General features: G+C 47.3%; 2 protein-coding genes across 20 annotated transcripts in view; one reads left to right on the top strand and one right to left on the bottom strand.

Moving 5' to 3' along the window:
* Positions 1–22,381, top strand: part of Ppfibp1 (PPFIB scaffold protein 1) — a 144,003-nt gene that overhangs the window by 56,627 nt on the left and 64,995 nt on the right. The window lies entirely within an intron of this gene.
* C8H12orf71 (chromosome 8 C12orf71 homolog) lies at positions 5,637–6,918 on the bottom strand. Of its 2 annotated transcripts, none has more exons than XM_075981906.1 (2): positions 6,226–6,918; positions 5,637–5,888 (listed from the first exon to the last, which is right to left on the bottom strand). In XM_075981906.1, exons 1-2 carry the CDS (start codon positions 6,916–6,918, stop codon positions 5,637–5,639), a joined length of 945 nt encoding a protein of 314 aa, XP_075838021.1. The 2 variants fall into 2 exon arrangements, with proteins under 2 accessions (XP_075838021.1, XP_075838022.1); XM_075981907.1 differs by having other exon boundaries at positions 5,637–5,885.

The raw sequence follows: 22,381 nt of genomic DNA, 5'->3' as shown, positions 1-22,381 counted from the left end.
GGAAGGGCAGAGTTAATTTCCTGCCAGCCTCTAGTCACGGAGTTCTTGTCCATCAGTCCCTACTTCACCATGCTCTATGTGTTTCTGTTTAGGCACCGTTTAATAGCTGACTCATTAAGAGTGAGCACTCGGCCAAGTGCATTCTGACCCATGGCTGTACGAAACGTGGCTAAAATACATACTGTTTGTCCCCTGGTTACTCAACTCTCTTGACTTAGGCAACCTTTCAGCACCGAGGGGGGGCACTTTGAAACAGTAAAGTCCTCAGTGACAAGCACACCAAAGGCAAAATCTTCAGGATACACCTTGGGAAGGGCATTTCTCAGCATGAGGGCAAAGCTGAACCAAGAGGCGGAGCCTCCATTGCCTGGAATATGCATGAGGGTGATCGCCAAGGCCCATATTCCCCGCCTCTCTCAGCTGGAACCATCCTGAAGGTACCTAGAGTAGTAGTTTGGGTTTGCAAGATGTTAGCGCTGGGGCAGGTTCATAAGCAAGACTGTGAAGACCCGTGAGTAAAGGGACCCCAGTTGCTGGGCCTGGATCGCCCTCCCCCAGCAGACCAGCTATACAGGTCATGTGGCCCAGAAGCAGTTCCCCATAGAAGCTAAAGGTTGTGAAAGGAAATGACATTCCATCCCAGATCTTATCTGCCTAAATTGTTTCCTGCAGATTAACCATTCATTTCACCAAGGTTTATCATGGAGCCTGTGTGTGAGAAACTGGGTCAGGGGCTTTGGAGTATGCAGAGATAAGCAGAACATCAGAGCCTTTGTCTGCTGGAGAGAAAGACGCGGGCGGGTGGGCGTGGGTTTCTGCTCTGATTTCCACAAGTCAGAGTAAAGTGGGCATCCAGACGACTAAAACCAAACGCTGCCCCAAACCTGCTGTAATTTAGCCTGAGCCTTGAAGGACACATCTGGAGATCAGAGCAACACACTGGGCTGAAGATTAGGCCAAGTTAGGGGCAGTTCCTGACAGAGGAAGTAGCGTGAACCAAGGCCCTGAGGCAGGAGCTCACAGAAACAAGTGTTGAGGGGCCAGGCGCAGGTCCTAGACCATAATAGCAAGGTGTAGTGGGGACTGTAGAGAAACACTGTGCCTTTCTACTTGAGTTTTCTTCTCTGGCTACCAGCAGCTGTGACAGGTTTCTTAGAATAAGGGTGTCATGTGACAGCAGTTGGCAGCTTCTAAACTCTGTAAACGTACGTGCTGTTAGTACTTAGACTAATTAATTAAGCACTCATTACAACTTTTTTTTAAGGTCAGTGCTTTTAGTATTACAGCTTATAGACAAGGAAACAGAAAGAACAGAGATGTTAGGTAACTTCCTTAGAATTCACAGCAAGTTAAGAGGACCTCAGGAAGTATTACTAACTCTGTTTTTTTAACCTGGGATTAGTTTCTGGGTGTTCTAAGCTGCTGGCAGAGTTCCATGTGTGCTGGTGTGTACATTTGTTTAAGATGGGGCCTACGCTTAAGCCATGCAGTCCCTGCTGTGTACGGTTCTCCATCTAAGGACTTGGCCTCTGCTTTTGATGTCGTACTGCCCAGAAGGAAAGGAAATGTCAGAACAACCGGCAGGAACTCTTAGACCTGGAACAGCGTAGTGAGGGACAGGTATACATTCAGTGAGTACTTCCCAAGGTAGACCAGATGGAAAGTCCTTCAAACTTGAGGCCATTGGAAGACTAGCGAGCTTGCCTCTGATGAGCAGAAGTTCTTCTCCTAACCCCAGCAAAGCTAAGTACGCTGAGCTCTTGCCTTAGAAGAATGCCCGGATGCTCCTCTACACTCAACTAGACCAGCTTGTGTGCTACAACTACAAACTGGGCATTCCCTAACTGTGCACGACACTGGGAATCCCTTGGAGCCAAGGAATCCAGACAGGTCCCGGGATGGATGAGGGTGTCTAAAGAGCTGCCCCATTTGTATAACCTCTGCAAGTTAATATCTTGTTCCAGTACTTTAAATGTTCGTTTTAAAAAAATGTGTATGGGGCTAAGATATTGTGTCATGAAAATGTTAGAACTTGAGAGCTGGACTCCCTGCTTCCTATAGTTTATTTTTCTTAATGATTTCCTGGTCTTTGTTTTCTTATTTTTAAAGAATCAAAGGTATTCTCTTATGTAGCCTTGATGTTGTTATACAATAAATATTCAATCTTGTCATCTGTTTATAGCTACTAGGATGGCTAGCTATTTTTGGTTGTCAACTTGACTCCATCTGGAATTAACTAAAACCCATGCAGCTCACTACACCTGTGAGGGATTTTTTTTTCTTAATTAAATCATCTGTAGTGGGAAGACCCTCTTTTAATCTGGATCTTTTGAGGTGGGATGTGGAAGAAGGATGCTTGCTCATTGCCTGCGTCTCTCTTGCTGGCCAAGTCCATTCCTTCACTGGCATTAGAGGCTACTTCTCTAGGACTCTTGGCTTATACTGAAGCCCAGCTGGGACATCCAGCCTTATGAACGGAACAGCTACTGGTGGTTGTTCCATTGGTAGACAGCCATTGTTGGACTAGCTGGACCACATATATATATGCATAAATACAATTCATTCTATATGTTCTGTTCCTCTAAAGAGCACTGATTAATGGAACCACTAAATCATTATATACTGTCCATCTTCAGGTTTTCCTATATGTTCTGAAAATACCTTTTACCTAAGTTTTGCTTAGCTTTGTGGATTTGATCAAGGATTTGGTCAGAGACCATGAATTGCAGTTGGCCTCATATCTCTGTAGTCACCATTTTGACCTTTCATGATCTCTCTGCCTTTTTAAATTAATATGTGTGTATACACACACACACACACACACACACACACACACACACACACACACACACATATCGTTTTGTGATGCTAACATGTTTACTTCCAGAAAGTTGTCTAGTAGAACATTTAATAACCTAAGATTCATTTGACCTTTGCTGTCCTTGTGGAGAGATTCAGGTCTAACATTGCTGGCCAGCCTATATAGCCTCTCTTGAATGTGTACGGTATTAGCTAGGCAGTTTTCCACTTGGGGGTGACTCTTCGACCACCTGCTTACCCTCTTCTCTGACAACCCTTTGCCCTGTGGCTTTAGTGCCTGTTCCCGATCCCTATGTGGATGGAATTGCTGTGTTGCAATATGGTAATGAAAGTTCTGATGCCACTTTATTGATAAAGTGTTTCTCTCTCCATCCTCTGTTTGGGAAAACTTACGGCCCCAAAGACTGAGCACATGGAACTAACCACTGGGACACCTGGAATGCTGTCTCTTCTGTGAGAGTGGGCTTAGAGGAAACTTTTATAGGGGTGTGAATGTGCGTGGGGTGAGAGCTCTTTCTATTTTAGAGGATTTTTAAAGCTTAAAATAATGAATATTGAGGTAGACAAGGAGACTGCAAGTCAATCAGCATCCAGATTCCCTTCTAAACAGAGAATGCCGTGATAATGAGATTAGTTTCCTTTCCAAAGCCACAAACTGGAGAGATGACCTCGGTGCCTCAGAAGTAGTTGCTTTATCAAGTGCATTGTACTGAAATAAAATGACGTTAAATCCACGAGGTTCGTTTGAAAGATGGGATAAGACGGAAATTGTTTAGCAAGGAGACTTCTTGATCTAGGCTAATCATCTTCAGGGGGTTTATCCAAGGGCCTTTGCACCCCCTCGTTGAAGACATTCAGCACTGTTATCTGATGGGGATTTTGTTTCTTCTGAAAGCTGACCATTGTTCTCTTTGACTGGGACTAGGGGGTAGCAGGAAAAGACTCCTGGAAAGCAATGCAACATAAAACCCACCTGTCATTTTGAAATTAGATACCGTGTGCACCATGTAAATTCATCACTTGCAGTTCATAACAAAACAGTGTGCTTTTGAACAAATCGGCTGCCCCTCCTAACTACATCCTTCTTTAATATTGAAGTTAGAGTCTTAGCTTTCTCCAAATATTCAGTTAGCATTGGCTTCTTTCTTATTTTTTTATCTTTTGGGGAAGTTTGAAACAGTGTTTCTCTATGTATGTAGCTTTGGCTATCCTGGAACTGAATATGTAGACCAGGTTGGCCTCAAACTCACAGAGATCTTCCTGCTGGGACTAAAGGTGTCGCCAACATGCCTGGAAGATGATTGTTCTTGTGTCTAAATAGCTTTGAACTCACACCTGCTCTTGAATCATGAATTTGCGTTGAAGTCTTGAGAAAAAGCTTTAGCCCTTGTTTGTTGGCAGATAACCCCACACACCTTACTGGGGTTCTTTTCATAGGTGATCTGTAACATAGTCACATTAACATGGCATACTTGTGTTTGCAGGGAGCTGAATAGCTTAAGTTTGATCACTTTTTATGCTGTATTCAAGATTATATTACAGTATTATAAAATCTAAAATATGATTGCGTAAGTTATACCTAGCTATTTCGAGCAAATCATCCTTCATTTCAAGGTTGAGACACTTGAAGGAAAGGATATAATTTTTAGTCATAAGGTAATAGATCACAAAATTTATTGATTAATGAGATTAGCATGTTCTTGAAAATGATAGTAATTCTATAGGAGACTTGAGGACTCAGCCAAACTCTTTTCTTCTGGTGGCCTCTTGCAGTCCACGCTTACTCCTTTTGGTACCAGCAGTGACCAGTCCCTCCCCTCCCCCACATACATAGCATTGGAGGACCTGCTTTATTTGGACCCATAACATATTGGACTAAAATGGATGAGGTCTGCTGGAATGTTTCCTATTGCTAAATTCATTGTCTTGTTTCTGGTATGTGGCATGCCACATAATCCCAGAGGTTAGAAGGAGTATGCAGAAGCCAGGCATCTTACTAAAGAAGTGGGCTTGTTCTTCTGTCCAGGGGAGGCGTGGACCTGATGAAAATAGCCACCCCTGTTCAACAATTCCTGCTGTCCTCACCCTCCTCAATAACCATAGATCTCTGTTACCTGAGTCCTCTCCCAGCAAATTACTTTGATTTGGGTTGAAATATACTTGTTGAATTCAGAAGGCTGAATTCTTAGAAAACTTAGGTAGTGTTTTGCTTCCTAGATAGTATCCCTTCCCCCCACATCTTTGTACTGTGTTTTGCTCCATTTTGTCTATTTTATGTGTGTTTTACTCATTCTTCACTAACTCAAACCCCATTTACAGAAGGCGGCATGTATCCCCCAGCCTCCCACCGTGGTGGGGTGGTTTGGGTTGTGTTTGCAGGAGAAGGCGGCTGTATCCCCCAGCCTCCCACCGTGGCGGGATGGTTTGGGTTGTATCCCCAGCCTCCCACCGTGGCAGGATGGTTAGGGTTGTATCCCCAGCCTCCCACTGTGGCGGGATGGTTAGGGTTGTATCCCCCGGCCTCCCATCGTGGCGGGATGGTTTGGGTTGTACTTCCTGCAGGAATTGAGCAGGTTTAGAGCTGCCACTCATGGTCCTGGTTCCAACATCACATATGTGTTGTTCTCAGGTGCCCCGCATGCTGGTGGTAGTAGGTGGCTGGTCCAGAAGGAGGCGAAGGTTAGAAACTCCCCTTAGGGGCTCCCAGACTTGATTTCCTCGTTTGTGAGGTGGAGGAGAGAACAACACATACCTCTGAGGGATGGTTGAACAAGGGGCTTCCAAAGTTTAAAAATCTGGGGCTGTCAGGCAGTGAGTCATTCTTGGGGTTGGATTCTGTTGCCTCTGAGAGAATGTATCTTCCTTGCTGCCTTCTGGTGCCAGCTGGTGGTGTCTTGGCTAGAGTGTTCTCTCCTCAGTAGGGAGAAGACTTGTGTCCTCAGCCAGTGGAAGACCCACCGCAAGTTCAGGCAGGATGTGTTATATGAGTGAGAACCGTCCTCCCCGTGATGGATGGGCACCGCTGAGGAGGTCTCCAGGGAGCTCTTGGCTGCTTGACCAATCTCCTGCTGAGAAAACAAGAGTGAGTTAGGAGCATGTAGCCTTGGCATCAGTGGGCTTTGCTATTTACTCCCAAAGAACCCAAGCTCACGTGCCCCAAATAGCCCAGCTACAGCAGAGTGCTAGGCCCATTGACATCAACACCACACAACCATATTGACGTGGCTGTGGTTCTACTTGCTGTTCCTACCCTCACTCCTCCCTCCAAACTCCTTGGTATCTTTCCTGCAGCCCCACCCTCTCCCCAATCCTAGTCTCCTGGGGCTCCCAGGTAGTGAGGCTCCACTGTCAATCCTCTCTCCCCCGTCCTTCCCCCTGCTCTCCTGGAGGCTTCTCTGTGCTCACCATAACTTCATCTTCCCGTAGCCTTGGAGGATACTCTGGGGCCTGACAGCTATCTTTAGTTTTTGGCGTTTTATGCTTGGGCAAGTCTTGACAAATGCCATGCTTTTCGTGCCTGACCCAGGCTGTATATGGAGGAGGCACACTGGTCAGGTGGACGTATTCCTTCTGAGTAGATTCAGGGTGCAGAGGGCTGTCATGTTGGCTACCTTTTTCTTTTTCTAGAAATGTCTCGAGTTTCTGTACTAGGTTGTCCAGTTTGCAGGGGGTCAGTTTTGTCCTGTCTTTTGGCCACCTATCCATCCACTGCCATTGGTCGTTTAGATCCAGATTAGCTAGAGCGTCTGCTTGGTCAGAGCTCACATTGGTGTCCCAGGCCAGCGAGATGCTTAGCTTGCAGAACTGCTCCCTGTCCTCCTTCATCTGGTCCTGTTTCCGGAAGAGTCTCCTCACACTCCCTGTCCCCCAGGAACCCTGGTTAGGAGGGAGGAGGTGGAGGGAAGGATCCCCAGAGGCTGTCTCTTCGCAGGAGGCCATCTCTTCGCAGGAGGCCATCTCTTCGCAGAAGGCCATCTCTCCGTAGGAAAATGTGGTCTCAGTGGGGAAGTAGCCAGTTGAGAGGCTCTGGTTGGATTTGCAGTCGGACACAGAGTCCTCTGTGCCGCTGTCGTCACTGCTGGAGGGAGAAGTTGTCATGTCTTCCTTGACTCTGGGAGCTTCAGAAAAAAAATATCAACACGTCATGTCGGAGAGGAAAGAGTCGTGTGAGCCATCCCTCTTTCTGTCCAGTCTAGTCCATCTGTGTGTATTTTCTGACCCTGTAAAAACATCTCATAGTGTGACAGACATCCTCTGGGCATCTCTTCTCGGAGCCTCTCGTTTGCTTGACAGTGTTTGCGAGAACTGTGTCATAAGAGGGAATATTGAAGAAGACAGGAGGGTGTGGGTGGAGTTCAGTATGCTTTTGGTTCCCGATCCTGAGATCAAGGTAACCAGTTTCTTAATAAGTATGTATTATCTGTGCACATATGGGTATATATGCATGTTTTTCACATCAACAGAAATTTACTATTAAATGTATAATAATACATGGCTACTCTGTACTCTTAACTATTTTCTTATTAAATAGCCTATTAATATTTAATTTTCATTAAATTGCCTACTAATTTCTTACTAAGCAGTGTATCAATAATCCTTAGCTTAGATTATTAAGGACCACTAGGTTACTTAAGTCTCTTTAAGTGGTATGTGGGGTTAGTGAACCAGGGATCACAAACATATAGTTTTATAATAGTTGATACAGATTGCTTCTTGGAAAGGTGACTGCCACCCAAGCACCTATCTTCCCACCATCTAATAACATCTTTATTCTGCATTTTCCATGATCCCCCTGTAAATCGCACTGGAAGTCCACACACACGCACGCACACACACACGCACACACGCTCCTTGCACATGCCTCTGTCATCCCCCGAGGAGGGCTGCCCACAGGAGACGGGCGCTTCCAGCTCCCACGACATACGTGAGGGTGTCAGAAACCCTCCAGACCCCGCGGCTTAGTGATTTAAGCCCAACCGCTTCTGAGAAGTTTGTGTTCCAGGACTGTTGGTTACCGCGGCAACAGAGAACCAAGCTGATGGTCAGAAATGTGTAAAGGGACAGGATCTATCCCTTCGGTTCCAGAGTATTCTCTGCATATCCTACAGTAGGCTGGACTCACTAGGATCCTTCCCAAAGGTTTCCCTCCCCCGAGATCACAGTTAAGGCTCACCATGGTTCACCACGTGTGACGCTTTGGTTTTCACTGCTGTGCTGGCCTCCATCTCTAGGTCTGTTAAATTAGGTGGTTGTGGGTGTTGATGGCATGATACAATACAGTCTTTGCTGAAGGCCGGAGAAGCACTTTCTGCTGTGCAGCAGATACAGCTTAGCGTGGCCCTCAGACTGCCCTAGGCATCATCGTCGACTGCGGACCACGTAGCTGTGTGCTGGGTCTTGTGATGACCCCTTTACCCAGTTCTGAGTTCTCCTGGAAGGAACTCCGACTGTAACCATCACCGATTTTCTGAGGAAGGAACCGAGGTGCAAGTGGTTCTCTGCATGGTCACCTTCCTAGACCATATCCTCAGGAACCTGGATTCAGACGGGCTGTGCACATCCTGTCTCCGTGCACCTCCTCCTTACAACTGGGGAAAGTGAGTCAATCCACAAGCGAAACCACATCCTGGTTCCTCGGTGAGCGTCATGCTCCAGGAGACACGTTAGCTCTGCAGGTGCCCTACACGAGGACCACTTGTGCAAGGAAAGGCGTAAAGTAAGCACCCAGTTTCCTCCTCTGCGCCACACGGGCTAGGGCCTAGAAGAGTATTCCTCAGGCTTTCCTTGTGTGCACCGAAGAGGGGTTAAGGTGAGGCGAAGCTGTGCTGCCTGCTTCCCCTGGACACAGGGCGCTGTGCACCAAATATGAACACCATATATGAACAGCAGAGAGAAGAACGTGGCCCTACAAACAGAAGGGCTCCAGAGAGAGCCCAGAGAAATCTGCATGTTCCATTTTTACCCTCCTTTGCTCCCTGGTGTCCTCCCTTCTTCCTTCCTCCCCTCTGGAGCTCCACTCTGCTTCTCTTCTTACACATGTGCACGTACGCGCGCACGCACACACACACACACACACACACATACACACACACACACACTCACACTTTCCTCATTTTAAATGCACAGTTCAGGTTGTGAAAGTCCCTGAAACTTACTGTGTCTCTAGCTTCCGAGAATAAAAATGATAGTCACTAATAATAGTTTACTATATATATTTATTTAATATGTTAATAAACATATTAATATATGCATAAATTTATTCAGAGTTTGGAAAATCCATCTTCATATCTCCCTTAGAATGGCGTTCTATGAGTTCTACATGACACCCCAGCTTTTGTCTTCTGTCAATCAGGGGTTTGGGGTCTTCAGCAACAATACCTATTTCATTTTTCTTTGTCCGTCCCCCCCACCACCACCACCCCAGACAGGGTTTCTCTGTAGTATTGGAGCCTGTTGTGGAACTCACTCTGTCGACCAAGCTGTTCTCGAACTCACAGAGATCCACCTACCTCTGCCTCTGCCTCTGCCTCCCTAGTGCTGGGATTAAAGGTGTGCGCCACCACTGTCTGGCCTATGTTAGTTTCTTAGTTGGACTCGCTGGTCTGGCTTCTATTGTGCTACCATTTTAATGTCTCTTGAAGCAAGACCACCCGTAATAAAACTCGAGACTTCAACAGTGATAGTGTGCTGTGAACTTCAAGTAGTTTAGGCTGCAAGCCAGCGATAATAGTGCCTGAGAACTGGAACATTTCCTAAGGTCATTGACTTGATGGGACTGGGAACCTAAATTTGTAGAGAAGAAGCTTCCTATTTGATGATTATAATTTTTGTGTCATTTTGACCAGGGGTTTCCAGATACGTGATTAACACTATTGTGGTGTGTCTGCTCCTGCCAGCTTGGCACCAGCCAGCACAAGCCTGAGACTGCAGGCTCACAGTAAAGCACTCTCAGGGTTAGTGTCCTCGCAGAGTCCACAGCGAGTGTGGGAGCGCTTTCTGCCATCCAGAGGAAAGAACCAGAAGGAATCTTTTGTCTGGGTTTGTAAAAAGAACGTTACCTGCTCTGGACACGTGGACAGAGTGCTGGCTGACAGGTCTCCCGTTGACAACTCTCTAATTGGGCAGTGTTTCTACCAACACCAGAAATGTTTGAAGGGGAACACTGGGGGGATGTAGGCTCCCCGGTAAACCCAAAGCCAAAGAGTAGAATTTCCTTAAGAGACTTGTAGTGAAATGCTTAAACTGCGGAAGCTCTTCCTCCTATCATGTCCTCAGGGCACTGTGAGGGAAATGGGTGTGAAGTGAGGGCCGGCAGAAAGGTCCAAGGCTGAGTATTAAGAAGGAATCTAACTAGAGGCCAAGGCGCTGGCACCCAGTTCCCAAGTTAACCTTATAGAGAGTAGAGCTTGGGCTTGGGGGTGTAGCTCAGTGGTAGAACACTTGCCTTGCCTATGTGGGACCCTCTATTCAGTGTTCCGCACCACCGAAGTACAGCATCAGGAAGGAGAGAGCCTGCCTACACCACAGAAGTACAGCATCAGGAAGGAGAGAGCCTGCCTACACCACAGAAGTACAGCATCAGGAAGGAGAGAGCCTGCCTACACCACAGAAGTACAGCGTCAGGAAGGAGAGAACCTGCCTACACCACAGAAGTACAGCGTCGGGAAGGAGAGAGCCTGCCTACGGTGCTTCTTGTATTTTGGGAAATCAAACACATGGTAAAAAGTATCTGAGAAATAAGTGAAAATGGCTGTGAGTAGCAGCAGGCAGCATGAGTACCTGTTATAAATAATAATTATTTTCAGCTTCGTTAGAAGGGACCCGGAGTAAAGCAGACAGGGAGCAGGCAGGGCTGGGGTGCGTGAGGCCGGAGTAAAGCAGACAGGGAGCAGGCAGGGCTGGGGTGCGGGAGGCAGGAGGCAGTTGACTGGCTCTGTCTGTCTCTGGCTGTTGTCACTGAGTACCACAAAGCCCTCCCTCACAGGCCCTCTCCGGGCCTTAACACCCTTCTGCTTCCCTCCCACATCTGCCTGCCTGCTCGGCGCTGCCTGTTTCTCCCCAGCCCATTAGCACAGATAAAGCTTTTTCTGCATTTCCCGAGGCTAAGACAAATGAAGCCCTGGGAGGCTCCCCACCTCTGGCTCAGATCTCCTGCAGCATCTGTGAATAGATGCTGTTGTGTGCGCGCACAATGGCCTCCATTCATTTGAGGACTGCGGCGCACATCCCTGGGAAGACAGTTCATTGCTGCAAGTGCATTGGAGGCTGGTTAATGAAAATGATATTGATTGACAAATACTATAGATGAGTCTTTTAAAAATCTCACAGAGTTGAAAATGAATGCTAAAAATGATGTTTTAAAAGCCTCCACAAAATACTTAAGAAAAATCAGAAGCATCAGGATAAGTGTTTTAGGGGAAGTATTTTAAATCCTCTTGAAAACAGATCTTTCAGGGAGTCAAGATAATTGGTAGTTGCCTGGAGCTGGGGCCGGGTATGGTGTTCCCTGCAGATGGGCAAGGCGACAAACCATCTGTTAGGAGAAGGCAGTTTGAGGCGCAAGTGTGATCATTAACTTTTAATTTTCTAATAGGTGCATAAAAAGAGGAAAGACTCGGGTACAGTTATTTTTGCTGTACTTCAGGCAATTCATATACAATATTGTAATTTCACATAAGATAAATGTAAAAGTATTAATCTCTTTTGCATTTTCTCAACCAAATCTTTGATGTCTGGTAAGTTTGTTTACGTTCAGATCATACCCGGTTTGGGCCTGCACAGTCCTCAGCTTCTATGCTCATGTACATGGTGCCTCCGCTGAGCAACAAGTCTCAACAGTGTTAGTAGCAGTTACATGACTGTAAGCGTTGTTAGGGTTTATTGGACTGGACATGTTAACAGGTAGCTTTGGTTATATAGATTGCATTTCTTTTTTCCTTTTTTTTTTTAGTTTATTTTTTAATAGGAATTTTTGAGACAGGATTTCTCTGTGTAACAGCCATGGCTGTCCTGGAACTAGCTCCGTAGACCAGACTGGCCCCAAACTCACAGAGATCCACCTGCCACTGCCTCCCGAGTGCTGGGATTAAAGGCCTTCACCACCACCACCCAGCTGTAGATTATGTTTCAGTTAAAAGTATTCTGGCAAGCCTGCACTAGCCAATGTATGTTCCCTCCACGAATATGGATCAATGCTCGCCTGGAAGTGGAATTTGACAAGCCTGTTGTCAGATCCAAACAAGGAAAAGTTACCCACAAGCTCGTGTTTTCATAAACGTGGGGAGTATGTGTGGGCGAGTGAGAGCGTGTGTGCTCACTTGCCCGTGTGTTTCTGTCACCCGTGGCTCATGTGCATCTTAGCTTAGAAAGGACTGGTGGGAATTTAATTAGACTGTGTGGTGTTTAGGAGGAGGATTGGCGTGTGTTTGGCAAGATAAAGACAGGCACAAGTCTCTTCGAGAACACTCGGTGGTAATTTTTGTAAACAGACTGTCATCTTCTCTTTTTGTTTTACAGCCAATTATTTTTTTCCCCAGTCGTGTTAAAAATCACTTGTCTCTGACTTTTTTCTGCGTCTCTTCTGTACATCTTTGGGTGATTGTTTTGACTGGCTGCCAGCAGGTACCTGGGGGTGGAGGAAGGTGGAGCTCCTGGGCACGGAACATGTTGGTTAAGAACAAGTTTAACCTTCATGGCTAAGGGTGGGATGGTTTTGGGGTGGGACATGTTGCACTACTTGTAAGTCATATTTGATAGCTATCTGGATGTCTTCCCTTGTGTCTTGACATTCACGTTTCCATTTTGTCGAAGCTTACAGAAACTCTGGCAGGTGACAGATGACTTAAGGAGAGTAGACCAGAAAATACCTCCAGTGTGGTATTATGACATCTGGGCTGAAACTAAAGTCTGGTAATCTTGAGATGTAATTCCGTAAGTTATGTGATAGGAAGACTAGCCCACTGTATTCACAGATAAATCCAGAGTGAGCACGGGACCTACCTGGTGGTTGTTTGAAGACTCAGAACCCAGAGACTGCATTTAAGAAGTGCACCACGTGCTAAATTACCCCTTTGGTTTAGTGTAGCGTCCGTCCCAGTGTTCTCTTAAACCCGGAGGCAGTTGATCCAAGGTTAATTATCAAGATGAATTTCATCTACAGGCATAAAAATTAAATTCTGATGTGTCTTGAAAGTATGGATTCTAATGCCCTATTCCTAGGAATTTCTTTGTGGTTAAATAGACAAGGAACAGGATCTTCCAGGTAATTGTGCGTGGTGAGATGGGGGTCTTCCTCTGGAGCCCAGGCTGGCCTGAGATTCGTGATCCTCACAGGGTCTTCTTCTGGAGCCCAGGCTGACCTGAGAGTCATGTTCCTCACAGGGTCTTCCTCTGGAGCCCAGGCTGGCCTAGGATTCATGTTCCTCACAGGGTCTTCCTCTGGAGCCCAGGCTGACCTGGGAGTCATGATCCTCACAGGGTCTTCCTCTGGAGCCAGGCTGACCAAGGATTCATGATCTTCACAGGGTCTTCCTCTGGAGCTCAGGCTGGCCTGGGAGTCATGATCTTCACAGGGTCTTCCTCTGGAGCCCAGGCTGGCCAAGGAGTCATGATCCTCACAGGGTCTTCCTCTGGAGCCCAGGCTGGCCTGAGATTCGTGATCCTCACAGGGTCTTCCTCTGGAGCCCAGGCTGACCTGGGAGTCATGATCTTCACAGGGTCTTCCTCTGGAGCTCAGGCTGGCCTGGGAGTCATGATCCTCACAGGGTCTTCCTCTGGAGCCCAGGCTGGCCAAGGATTCATGATCTTCACAGGGTCTTCCTCTGGAGCCCAGGCTGGCCTGAGATTCGTGATCCTCACAGGGTCTTCCTCTGGAGCCCAGGCTGGCCAAGGATTCATGATCCTCACAGGGTCTTCCTCTGGAGCCCAGGCTGGCCTGGGAGTCATGATCTTCACAGGGTCTTCCTCTGGAGCTCAGGCTGGCCTGGGAGTCATGATCCTCACAGGATCTTCCTCTGGAGCCCAGGCTGGCCTGGGAGTCATGATCCTCACAGGGTCTTCCTCTGGAGCCCAGGCTGACCTGGGAGTCATGATCCTCACAGGGTCTTCCTCTGGAGCCCAGGCTGACCTGGGAGTCATGATCCTCACAGGGTCTTCCTCTGGAGCCCAGGCTGGCCAAGGATTCATGATCTTCACAGGGTCTTCCTCTGGAGCCCAGGCCGGCCTGGGAGTCATGTTCCTCACAGGGTCTTCCTTTGGAGCCCAGGCTGGCCTGGCAGTCACGGTTTCCTTCCAGGTCATTTTTCTGCTTGTTGATTTCACCTTGAGAAACAGCTGGCCCAGAATAAGCAGATGTTGTGGTTAATTCCAGTGAAAAGCAGGATCTCTACTGTGAATGTGTGCTCAGATCAGGTGGGCAATGCCACAGGCAGTTGGCTCAGGGCAGGGGTAAGATTTGAGTTTTGGAGAGACAGACCTGAGATCTCACAGGAAGGGCTGCATTGCTGGGGAAGGGCGGTTACATAGATGTTGAATGCAGCTTTTAAGGATCAAGGACTCTTAGTGGAGAGTAAAATTCAGCAGATAGATGGAAGCAGAAGGAGACCTTATTGGGAATTGTCAGTGGTTTCGGGACTGGAGTACGTTTCCTTGTCGTCCTGGGTCATGGTTGTCCTTGTCACCACACGGTTTTCCCACTCCACCCTTAGAGTTTCTAGTTTCAGTAGGTCTGGGTGGAGTCTGAGAGTCTTTGGTCTTAATGGACTGGGTGTTTTATGAAAAAAATCCACAGATTATGAAGGGAACAAATTATAGTAGCAATACAGGGAAGGGATGATGCTTAGTCCGTCATGTGATCTTTTTTGTTTTAATTTATTTATTTATTAAAGATTTCTGCCTCCTCCCCCCCACTGCCTCCCATTTCCCTCCCCCTCCCCTTATCAAGTCCCCCTCCCTCATCAGCTCGAAGAGCAATCAGGGTTCCCTGACCTGTGGGAAGTCCAAGGACCACCCACCTCCACCCAGGTCTAGTAAGGTGACCGTCATGTGATCTTGACTACTTACCCTTTTTTCTTTCCTGTGAAACTCCTTTCCTCTCAGAGCAACTGGTCTCATCAGAACTATTCTGGGGGTGGGACAGGAATGCGGCCGTGGAGAGTAGTTTAAAGACTCAGTTTTAGAAACAGCTTGTAGGCTCGGTGCTTCTGAACCCCTGATCGTCATTGCATTTTCCAGTTTTATTTTTGAAAATGTAAATCTAGCCTGTTTTATTTCAGTACCCACATGTGCTGAAGAGTGTTTTCACACGTTGCTTTACAGAAGTCTCGACTCTAATACCAAATTCATGACCTTCCGCGTCAGATTTGCTCTTACAAGTGTCTGCCGGTTCTTTCCTGTCCCAGCGGGGCATCGTCTTGGTGACTCCTCTCTCGTGCTTCCGTGCCTGCACCGTCCCTCGAGAAGCCCCACGGATTCTATCTCCTAAAACATCCTGAGCAGTATTTCCCCACTTCTTCTCTGGCTTCCCTCAGGAAAGCCAAGGAGAGTTTTCAGACACACAGGTCATGTCAGGTCACCTCTGCTCAAGGCCCCTTCCTTACATTCCTCTGTTTCGTAAGGTAGCTTCATATTCTCAAGATGGCCCTTCACGACCTGGCGCTCAGCACTGCCTGTTTCCTTTGCAGCTATCCCCAGTCTGTTCTTTATACTCCAGTTATGCGGACTATTTCATTTCCTGATCCAAATGTGTTTACAGCCTTCACAGTGGTAATCTTAGGACAGTAACACAGGGTATCATAGCAGTAATATCCATGGGGGGGTGGAGTGAGTGTGACCCTCTGAAATGACATCTTTCTTCAGATTAGAGCTGAACTGTGATATCAAGAGAATGTGACCACTGGTCCAGAGAGAGCCCGTGCACAACCTGTTGAGTTTCAGCATCTGTTGGCCAAGGACGAAGGGCCTGCTTTGGGCAAATCAGTCAGGACAGCGGCCTGAGGGCATGTCAGATTGCCTTCACTTAAAATAAGTCTGTGTGACCTGTCTCATAGGGGAAGAACCAAGAGTAACGTCTGGAAATCCCTGGGAGTCCAGTGATGTAGTAGTAGTAGTAGTAGTAATAATAATAATAATAATAAAACTTTTCCGCGAGTAGCAGAGTGGTTCTCCCCATGACCAGTGCGACATCGTAGCTGTCTTTCAAGCCACTGTGGTTGTGACTTTGCTGCTCACTAGCAGCTGTGGCTGTGGTTGAAGATCAGGTGTGCTTTTCAGTCTGGAAGGTCCCGAGCTGCTGGCGCTGGCAGTCCTCCGCTGTGACTTACTACGTGGAGAGCCTCCAGCGTGCCAGAAACAGCATTCTTTGATCTGGCGTGTTTGCTCTTGTGCAAATGGCTGGAGGTATCCGAGACCTGGCAGCAGTAGGAGGGGGAGGTGGCTCAGTTCTTGCTAGTCGTGAGTCATCCCATGAACATGTAAAGTGGATGTTTTCTTCATCGGTTTCGATGTTGATAGAGTGCTATTATGTGTGGCTCTTTATGTGAGCCTCCATCCAGTTAGCCTCACAGAGACAGCTGGGCTTGATTTGGAGTCTTCCCTAAGCCAGAAAAACAATTAGAAGTCGATTGAATTTTGCTCCCTTTCTGGACCCCACAGAATGTCATGGTGCTGATTCCCACAGTCGGCACCCCTCTCGGTCTGTGGTTGGTGACTGTCCTAACAGTCTAAACTGGGCGTCTAGAGTGGAGCTAGTCACAGTCTTGCTTGATGCTTGCGCTGTGTCCTTCCTTTGCCGCTTGTTGTTGTTACTTGACGTCCTGCTTTGGTCCCCCCTTCTTACCTGTTCCCCGTCATCCACAGAAGCCTCGTTTGGCTGTGCACTTTGGACACTTCCAGCTTTCCAGTGTTTTGGATGGACTGTTTGTTCCAAGAGTTCTCGGCTGCCTTTTCTGGCAGGTATTCAGCTGTTGGGATGTTGGCCAGTGACTCCGTCAGAGATGTGGGATGCCCTTATCTCCTCCACACTCTTCCTTGTCTCTGGCTGCTCAGGGTCTCTGCCAAGTTCCTCTTTCTGCATCTCTTGGCGTCTGCCGTACCCTGCACCTCAGTTGAACTTTTAAATGTACCTCATTCCTCATTGCTAAGTGTGTGGGTGTTGGGGTCACTAGTGCATACCTTCTCAGTCCTGGACACTGAGACAAAGGCCAGGTTTTGTTTGCCCATCCAGACACCGGGGAAATTAAAGCTTTTCTCCCTCTTTTATGTTAGTTAGCTTTTGAAGCACGATTAATAAAAACTTGGAGACTGATATTGGGGTTCAACCTGAAGACCCGAAAAGCAAAGCAACCAGCTGCTGGCTCTTACCTCAACCTCAGTCTGAAATGGCGATCCTGCTTCCAGGAATCTCAGAATGAGCCTGAGCCTGAGAGCTGTCTCCTCCCATTTTATAATCCTCTCTAGTTCTGGGATTAAGGGCATTCACCCCTGGGATTAAAGGTATGCACCGCCCGGTTTCTATGACAACTAGTGTGTCTTTTGGTATTAAAGATGTGTGTTGCCGCTGTCTGTCTGTAAGGCTGACCAGTGTGTCTGTTTTACTTTCTGATCTTCAGGTAAGCTTTAAAACACAGCTCTAAGGCTTTGTCTTCCCTGACAAATAGTCTTAAATAACATTGTCTTCTGATAAGTCTGCCATGCCCGCCGGAAATTGAGTTCAGGGAGAATGGATGACGTTCCTCCCTGTTAACATCACTTGTCATCTGGACCACAGCAGGCCTGTGGCAGTGAGGAGGGGAAGGGAGCCAAGAGACCTGTCTGCGTGTCTAAAAGGCTGCAGTGACCATTACTGTTACGGTGAAGTCGAATATCAAATCTTTTCTACTACACAGGGAATACAAGCATTTCCCTGGACAGAGGTCACATCTCGGTTGCTTTGTTTGTAGCCCCTCGTTTCCTTCCCACACCGAGTACTTTCTAAACTAGGTGTTCTCCACAGTTGAGGATCGTTGGTTAACTTGGGTTTTCACTCTGTGTCTCTCAGTCTCCTCGGAGAAAGTTGCCTCCCCTGGAACTGGGGTTAGCATGCATGTCCTTTGCCCTACTGGCCCATTTGCTGCTGATGAAACCTAATGGGTTACAGTCATTTTCTCCACCACTTTTACAAGGGACAGGCTGCTTGATTAAAATGGACTTTACCGTCACAGGGTAGCCAACCCTAAAGAAGCAAGCCGTGCCCTTTAGCAGAACTGATGTGCATAGGATCAGCCATCACAGCTGGCTTTCACATGCAGGCTCCCTCCCTCAGCTGTGCCTCTCATGAGGTCATTTGGGCAGTGAGCCTGTGCTTGTATCTGCTGCTAGTCTAATGCCCAGGACTAAACCTGCAGTTAGTTGCATTGAACTTTGCTGATAGCCATCATGAGGACGGCGGAGAGCAGCTCAGGTTTCCAGTATGCTGGGCTGTTAGAGGGGTTGAGGGTTCAGTCTCCATGGGGTCACTGAGTGGTCCTGGCCTTGACTTCTGAATAAACAAAGCTCACAGGATTCCGTCATGAGTTCCAGTTCCTCAGTTTTCTAAAACACTCTATCCAGGGCCAGATCTCCTATCAGAGCTTAGATGGGAGGACATCTTTAAAATGCTACCTGGAAGTTGAAGTATCAGGCCTAGTAGATTCTTTGGCTATGTGCTTTAATCTCTCAAGCTGGTTTTTCAGGACGTGTAGGCTGTTCTTCGGCTCAGCCCTGCCTGCCTCTGACTCTTTCCTGTTGGAGTATAGTATAAACAGACAGACACCCGGCACCTCCCTGCAGACTGGTGTCTCCCTTACCATCCCCATGCTTTTCATACACCATTCCCTGCACCGTGCCGAGGTCTTCGTCTTTGAGGTGTCTCTGTCCAGTCTTCCTTCCTGTCCTCAACTGTCTCAGCACCGATTTGTTCTGGTCAGCCTTAGTTTCCCTCAACCTCAGACTTCTCTAGCTCTACATCAGGGCCTACAACCATGTGAGGAAAAGCGATGAGCTGGGCAGGAAGCCACGCTTGACTGTGTCCCTGCAGGTGAGCACCTGGTGCACTCTGGTTCTGAGGTCTCCCTGCAGGTGAGCGCCTGGGGTACTGTGGTTCTAAGCTGCGCCTGAGTTCTCAGCAGGCCCATTTGCTTGTCCAGATGGCACAGACGTCAGAGGTGGGTGAAAGCAAGACACTGACTTCAGACTTTCCTGTTGACTCTCAACCGGTAGGCCTGAAATTTGAAAGATCTTTCCTTGGGGGAAAGTAAAACAGCAAACAGCTATGATAAGTTTCACTTAAACAAACAGTGGCTATGAGTTCAGGTTCATACTTATTTTTTATACTTAATTTGAAATAGCAGCTTTGAAGATTATATTCAGTAATCCAAAGTGATCTTTTATTTTGCTTGAGAAACAAAACATCCATGTACTGATTTGGTGGAGGAATTGGTTAATAGAGAGACTTTAAAGACTTATTTCTATCTTTAAATGATGTGGGTATGTGTGTCTGTGTGTGTTTGTGTGGGTGTGGGTGTGTGTGTGGGTGTGTGTGTCTGTGTGTGTGTGTGTCTGTGTGTGTGTGTGTGTGTGTGTGTATGTGTGCATGGGGCCTGTAGAGCCCAGAAGAAAACCTTGGCCACCCTGTGAGTGGAGCTACAGGGGATGCTGAGCTGCTGGATATGGGTGCTGGGAACTCAACTTGGGTTCTTTTCAAGAAAAATAATGCTGAGCCACCTGTCTAGCCCCAAGTTAAAGCACAGATTTTAAAAATAATTTCTGTAAAAAGAAAAAAAAGAGAAAAAAATAATTTTGTGTGAATTGGCTATCCACATAGCCAATTGACTTGATTTATAAACCTGAGGAATGAATCATGACTAGGAGAACTCTGGGGTAAAGTAGGTCCTGGAAAAAATCCTGGGGGCGCGCCCTTCTCCCCAGTTCAGGCCACACTCACCACCTCTTCCCGTCCTTTTGACCTCGGAGGTCTCAACAGTTTTATGTCTCTGAAGATTCCATTGTTCAACTCATTTTCCCAAACTCAGGAAATTAAGCAAGCTATTTTACAAGTTCTTGGAATTATGTGCCTAGAGGAAGATCTTGAGAGTGGGAAATGGCACTCTGATTTTGTGTTTTGTTGCCTTTGGAAGACAGGATAACATTAAAGAGACCATGATCATACATGCAGTGGGCATGTCCACACCCAGCAGAGGAGTGGGGTAGAACTTGAGGACCAGTTGTGTCAGATTTCAGAACAAAAGGAATAAGTGGATATGTCTGTTTCCTCAAGGAAAGGATTTATAATCCTTAACATTATAGAGCTATTGCCCAGGTGATAGCTTGCTCAGCTCCCACTTTAAATAACAGTCAGGTCCAGATATGAAGAAAGATTAAATTTATTTGGCTTAATCTCATTTCACAAAATAGGGAAACGAGGTCTGGAAAGTAAGCCTGAGCCATGTTCTCCGTCACATCTCACGGCGCCTTGTCTTCCACAAGGGGGAGGCGTTCCGCATCCTGGTCTCTGCTGGTGACAGCCCATGGCTTCTGCTGAGACCTAGGCATTTTCATGTGGCTGTGGCTAAAGATGTGTCCTAGGGGCAAGAGAGGTGGCTCTGTGGTTTGAGCATTTACTGCTCTTCCAGAGGGTTCGGGTTCAGTTCCTGCACCCGTGGAGGCTCACAGACATCTGTAACTCTAGATCTGGGATATCTGATGTCCTTTTCTGGCCTCCATGGGTACTGTATACATATGGTACGCAGGCTTATGCGTGCATATAAAGTAAAAATAATTTTGTTTTAAAAACGTGGTCCAGAACAACACATCATATATCCACAGTCATATTGTGGGAGAAGTCCAAGTTTTCAGGAAAGAAACAGTTGAGGGTTTGGGACATTGCTTTCACGCATCTACACCAAGCTTACTCTAGTGGTCTCTAAAGGGTATGAGTGAGTAAGAGCTGCTTTTATCCATCAACACAAAATTAGTTGCCACCAATACTCCTAGGAATACTAGCTAGATGTGGTGGCTCGTACCTGGAATCCAGCGTTTGGTGGCTGAAGCAGGAAACATTGAAAGTTCAATGCCAGCCTGAGCTATGGAGTGTGTAACTAAAGTACCCAGACCCCCCCCCCCCGAAAGAAAACCCCAAAACAAAAACCTGCGTTAAAGACAGTTGGAATGTTGCAGTTCCGGAGCTGCAATCCTAGACTGTCTTTAGTTCCTGGCCTGCCATCCTCATGGCTGTCAGGTAAAACTTGCTAACTTAGCAGACCACTAACCTAAACCTCTGAGTCATCAGACTTCCTCTGGACCCCAGAAGTTCACCGTCTGCGTCCTGTCGCATGAGGATAAGTGGGCTGGCCTCATTCAGTTTTGTTCTGCTCCTGTAAAGGCTCACAAGTTGCCTGCAACACAGTCCAGTTACTTGGGGCAGTATAAACTCCATGTTCCGAAGCCGTGGCATCTTGGATTTGGCCAGAATAGACTTACCTCTTGCTCCCTTCGAGGTGAAACCTGTCTTCGGCATCAACAATAATGAGACTCTGTCTTAAAACAGAAAATGCAAAACCAAACAAATATAGTTATGCCCGCACTTCCTTCAGCTTTTCACAGCTTCACCGTCAACATTGAAAACCCTACCAACCAGTAAAGGCCTGGATTTGGTCCCCAGCCCCCTGCCTTTCACACACAAAAATGAAAGAACAGTCCAGTAAATAAATACTCCAGGATCATGAGGCAGACACTCCTCCCGGGGTGGCTGTGGTATCTCCCCATGGGGTAGATAAGGAAGAGTGGGCAAGGGCAGGCTGGGGGAGGTTTCAGGAATTGTTAGGGACGATGGAATGTTGCAGGGAGGGAACTGGGATCAGGCATGCTTCCTGCCTAGCATCACGTGCAGGTTGAGTGCCACAGCTGGGAGCTCCCTGGCGGGAATCAGTATTCACACCGCTACTCTTTCAGGGAAGGCTGAACCCAAGTGTTTGGAGATGAAGAGAATTCCAAGGTATTTTTAACACAGCAGAAATAAAAATCCCAGTATATCATTTCCTGCCCTTATTTAAAAAAAAAAAGAAGAAGAAAAGAAAGCTCATGAGACTGCCATATTAAGTGGAACATATTCTCTGCTGACTCAGAGAACCCAAGCTTGGGGATGCCGCGTCAGAATACACACATAGCTAGAGCAGAAATCTATCTGCAGAAACTGCTCTTGAGGTGGACTTGACTGGGAAATGAAATGGAGGATACCGAACGAAGTGAAAGTTCTCAGAGCGTGGGTCTGATCCCGGCACCCAGGAGCTCAGGGAGAAACATCATTGACGCCGTGTGTGTGTGTGTGTGTGTGTGTGTGTGTGTGTGTGTGTGTGTGTGTGTGGAAACGCACCGAGTCACCCGGGGCTGGATTGCGGCTCTGGTCCTACCAGGTACTACACAGTACAGAAAAGCCCGATGGTCATGTCTAGCTCTGCCAAAGCCGTTCAGCACCCACCTGCAGTCAAAGTGAATTCTCAAACTCCCTCTTTCCCTCTCCAGAATGCTGTTGCCAGAACCTTTGCTGAAA

The sequence above is a fragment of the Microtus pennsylvanicus genome, chromosome 8 (assembly GCF_037038515.1).
Source record: "Microtus pennsylvanicus isolate mMicPen1 chromosome 8, mMicPen1.hap1, whole genome shotgun sequence".
Lineage (NCBI taxonomy): Eukaryota > Metazoa > Chordata > Mammalia > Rodentia > Cricetidae > Microtus > Microtus pennsylvanicus.
Note: the sequence above shows the minus strand (reverse complement) of the source record. Positions and strands in the feature narration are given on the sequence as shown.